Below are 4,224 nucleotides of genomic sequence, written 5' to 3'. Positions count from 1 at the left end.
CCTTAGTTCCCCCTAGTGCCTCCCAGTGCCCCCCCAGCGGCGGGGGCCCCTCACCGGGGGCCGGGGGGAGGCAGGCCCGGGCTCAGTCCTCCTCCTCGTCCTCGCCRCCGCCGCCGCCGCCCTGCCCCTTCTTGGCGTTCTTGCGCTTGACRCGCCCGGGGCGGCCGCCGCCGTAGGGCGAGCGCAGCGAGAAGTCGATGTGCTTCTGCGAGTCGAGGCGCACGATGAACGACGGGATGTTCACCACCTGCTTGCGCACCCTGCCGCGGGGAGGGGGGGGGACAAGACGTCAGCTGCCGAGCCCCCCGCCGCCCCCGCAACGGGGCGAAACGGCCCCCGGGGGCACCGAACCGCCGCCAAAGGACCCAAAACGGCCCCGAAAATGGGGGGAAACGGCCTGCGGGGAGCCCACGGGGTTCAAACCGCCACCAAAGAACCCAAAACAGCCCTGAAAACAAGGGGAAACTGCCTCTGGGGAGACCCTGGGGCTCAAACCACCCCCAAAGAACCCCAAATGGGCCCAAAAACAGGGTAAAACCACCCCCGGGGAGCCCACGGGGCCCAAACCGCCACCAAAGAACCCCAAAGGGGCCCCAAAACAGGGGGAAGCAGCCCCCAAGGAGCCCAGGGGGCTCGAACTGCTGCCCCAGAGCCCGAAACAGCCCTGAAAATGGGGCAAAACCACCCCGGGGAGCCCACAGGGCCCAAACCGCCACCAAAGAACCCAAAACAGCCCCCAGGGAGCCCATGGGGCCCAAACTGCCACCACGGAGCCCAAAACAGACCCCAAAACAGGGGAAAACGGCTCCTGAGGAGCCCACAGGACTCAAATTGTGGCAAAAGAGCCCAAAACAGAGCCAAAAACTGAGGGGGAAACAGCCCCCAAGGAGCTCGCAGGGCTCAAACCGCCAAAGAACCCAAAACAGCCCCAAAACAGGATGTGGCAGCCCCCGAGGCTCCCATGGGGGTGGAATCGCCACCAAAGCACCCAAAACAGCCCCCAAAACAGGGGGAAACGGCCCCCGCAGAGCCCGCAGGGCCGAAACAGCAGCCAAGGAGCCCAAAATGACCCCCAAAACAGGATGTGGTCACCCCCGAGGAGGCCACAGGGCTGAAACGGTGGCAAAAGAGCCCAAAACTGCCCTGAAAACGGGGGAAAGCCGCCCCTGAGGAGCCCGCAAGGGACAAACCACCCCAAAACGGCCCCGAAAATGGGATAAAGTAGCCCCCGAGCAGCCCACAGGGCTGAAATTGCAGTGAAAGATCCCCAAACAGCCCCCAAAACAGGATGAAGCAGCCCCCGAGGAGCCCGTGGGGCTGAAACAGTGGCCAAAGAGCCCAAAACCACACTGAAAACGGGATGAAACGGCCCCCAAGGAGGCTGTGGTGGAATTGGGACCCCAAAACAGGATAAAGCAACCAAGGGACTGATAACCCCAAAACCACCCCAAAAATGGGAGGAAGGGGCCCCCCGAGGAGGCTGCGAGGGACAAATGACCCTAAAACCACCCCAAAAACAGGATGAATGGGTCCCTGAGACCAACAATCCCCAGACAGCACCCAAAAACAGGATGAAACCATCCCCGAGGAATCCACAGGGCTGAAACGGTGGCCAAAAAGCCCAAAACAGCCCCAAAACAGGATGAAGCAGCCCCTGAGGAACCAACAACCCCAGAACAGCCCCCAAAATGGGATGAAGGAGCCCCTGAGGAACCAACAACCCCCTAAACCACCCCAAAAACAGGATGAGGGAGCCCCTGAAAGACCAACAACCCCAAAACAGCCCCCAAAACAGGACGAAGCCGCCCCCGAGGGACCGACGACCCCAAAACCGCCCCCAAAACCTCGGGGGAGGGTGGAGGGGGGGGAAGCCRCCGGGGTTACCTGCGCCCCGTCCCCTTCGCAAGGTGTACGGCRGCGCCGCAGTGAGCCTTGCCGAGCTACCCGGGACAGGAGGAGGAGGAGGAGGAAGGCACCCACCGGATGTGCCGCTGGCGGATGAGCACCCGCGCGTGGTGGATGGACTTGGCCAGGCCCAGCTTGAAGACCTGCGTCTGCAGGCGCCGCTCCAGGAAGTCCTCGATCTTCAGCCCCAGGATGTAGTCGAGCTTCATCTTGCCCTCGTCCAGCACCCCGATGCGCACCAGGCGCCGCAGCAGCGCGTTGCCTGCGGCGGGGGGGGGGGGCAGGAAAAAGGGGCGTTACGGGGGGGTGAACCCCCAAAAAAGGGCCCCCCCCAGCGCAGGGAGGGGGCGGCCGCTCACCCTCAAAGAGGCGCCGCGGGTCCTTCTCATCCAGCGTCAGCAGCTCCCGAGCCGCCTTGCGGATCTTGGCCAGGGTGAACTTCACCCTCCAGACTTCCCGCTTGTTCCTCAGACCATATTCGCCTGTTGGGGGGGGGAGCAAGGGGGGTCAGCGAGGCAGTTTGGATCCCCCCCCCCAAATCCGTGGGGTGGTTTGGGGGGGGTCGTTGAGGGGCCTCAGAGCCCCCCCCGGCCGCGCGGCGGAGCCCGGACTCACCGATGAGCTTCAGCTCCTGGTCGAGCCGGGACTTCTCGAAGGGGCGCCGCGGGGTGACGTAGGTTTTCCGGCAGACCCAGCTCCGGGCGACCGGCATGGTGGCCGAGGGGGCCTGAGATATTTGGGGGGGGGGGGCGGTTATGAGGGATGGATCTCCCTCAAAAAGCGGTTGGGCATCCTCCCCTCGCTCTCAGCATCTACCCCACGTTTGCCAGACAACCCCAAATAGACTCCAAGGGGGCTCTGACCCCCCAGGGGGGTCCAGGCACCCCCAAACCGAGCCCAAAGGGGCTCCAGCCCTCCCCGGGGGGGTCCAGGCACCCCCAAACCGAGCCAAGGGGGCTCCGACCCCCCCGGGGGGGGTCCAGGCACCCCAAACAAGTCTCAAGGCAATGTCAAGGGCTCAGTCCAGCGGGGGGGGGGCTAAAAGCGACCCCAGGACAACGCCGGGGGCTCTGCCCCCCCCGGGGGGGGGTCCCGGTCACCCCCAAACTGAGCCCCCCCCCTCCGCAGGGACACCACATGGCGCCAAACGCCTCCTGCGCATGCGCTGCGGGCCCCGAGCGGCTCCGCGGGCGGGGGCACCCCAGCCCCCTCACGGCCCGGGCCGGGCCGCACCGCCCGCCCCGCCGCTCCCCCGCCACCGGCCCGGTCTCCGCCGCCCGGCTGGGGCTCCGGGCCTCTCCCAGCCTCGCCGCCCGCCCCGCCAGGCCCCGCCGGGCCTCACCTCGCTGCCCCAGCAGTGGCGCAAAAGGAGGAGGGTGGCTGCCAGCGGCGCTTTATATAGGGCGGCGGGCAGGGCCCCGCCCACCGCGGCGGCAGCCAACGGTGGCGCAGCACGCGCAGCGCGCCGGCCAATGGGAGCGAGCGGCGCCGCTGGCCAATGGCCGGGCGCGCCCGGAGGAGCATCGAGTGGGTAGAGCGGCCTCAAGGAGGGCGGCGCCATTGTTCTGGGAGGGAGGGGCGCGGGCGTGGGGGTGCTCGGAGCCGGGGTGCTCGGCGCTGCACGGCCGCGGCGCATCCCGGTGCCGTCGCCGTCGCATGTGTGCGCACATGTGTGTCCCACGCGTGCGTRCTCCACGCGTGTCCCCTCCCGCGCGGGCACGGATGTCCCCGCGTGTCCCCGCGCCGTGGGCATGGGTGTCTGTGGGCATACACGCGTGTTCCCGCATGTGCACACGCAGTGCCATGCATGTCCCCAGAGCGCATGTCCCTGTGCGTCTCTACGTGTGTCCACACGTGCTGCCGTGCGTGTTCCCCATATGCATGGGCATGTGTCCATGCGTGTTGCTGCGTGTCCCACGCGTGTGCCCATACATGTTGCCACATGTCCCTTGTATGTCATGCATGTCCATGTGTGTTGCTGTGCGTGTTTCTATGCATGTCACCGTGTTTTGCCTGCATGTGTCCACGTTCGTCCACGCGTGTCCCTGTGCGGCCACGCGTGCTGCTACGCGTGTCCCCACACGCGTGTCCCCCGCATCTGTGGCCCTGCGTGTTGCCACGCATCACCCACAGCCATGTCCATCCGTGTCCCCCGCACGCGTGTCCATCCGTGTCCCTGCGTGTCCGTGTGTCCCCTGTACGCGTGTCCATGTGTCCCGGTATGCGTGGCCACGTGTGTCCCCACATACGTGTCCACGCGTGTCCCATCCGTGTGTCCACGCGTGTGTCGTCCCCCCCCCCCGCCGCGCATCCCTCCCC

At 66.8% G+C, this 4,224-nt stretch overlaps 1 protein-coding gene across 1 annotated transcript; it reads right to left on the bottom strand.

Annotated features, from left to right (window-relative positions):
- Positions 1 to 31: 31 nt before the first annotated feature.
- Positions 32 to 3,316, bottom strand: RPS9 (ribosomal protein S9). Its single transcript, XM_026061126.1, has 5 exons — positions 3,248 to 3,316; positions 2,521 to 2,632; positions 2,265 to 2,387; positions 1,981 to 2,167; positions 32 to 260 (listed from the first exon to the last, which is right to left on the bottom strand). Exons 2-5 carry the CDS (start codon positions 2,615 to 2,617, stop codon positions 83 to 85), a joined length of 585 nt encoding a protein of 194 aa, XP_025916911.1. The 5' UTR covers positions 2,618 to 2,632; positions 3,248 to 3,316; the 3' UTR covers positions 32 to 82.
- Between the last annotated feature and the right edge of the window lie 908 nt (positions 3,317 to 4,224).

The sequence above is a fragment of the Apteryx rowi genome, unplaced genomic scaffold, assembly GCF_003343035.1.
Source record: "Apteryx rowi isolate R43461 unplaced genomic scaffold, aptRow1 scaffold_1761, whole genome shotgun sequence".
NCBI lineage: Eukaryota > Metazoa > Chordata > Aves > Apterygiformes > Apterygidae > Apteryx > Apteryx rowi.
The sequence above is the reverse complement of the archived record's forward strand: the minus strand, read 5'-3'. Positions and strand labels throughout refer to the sequence as shown.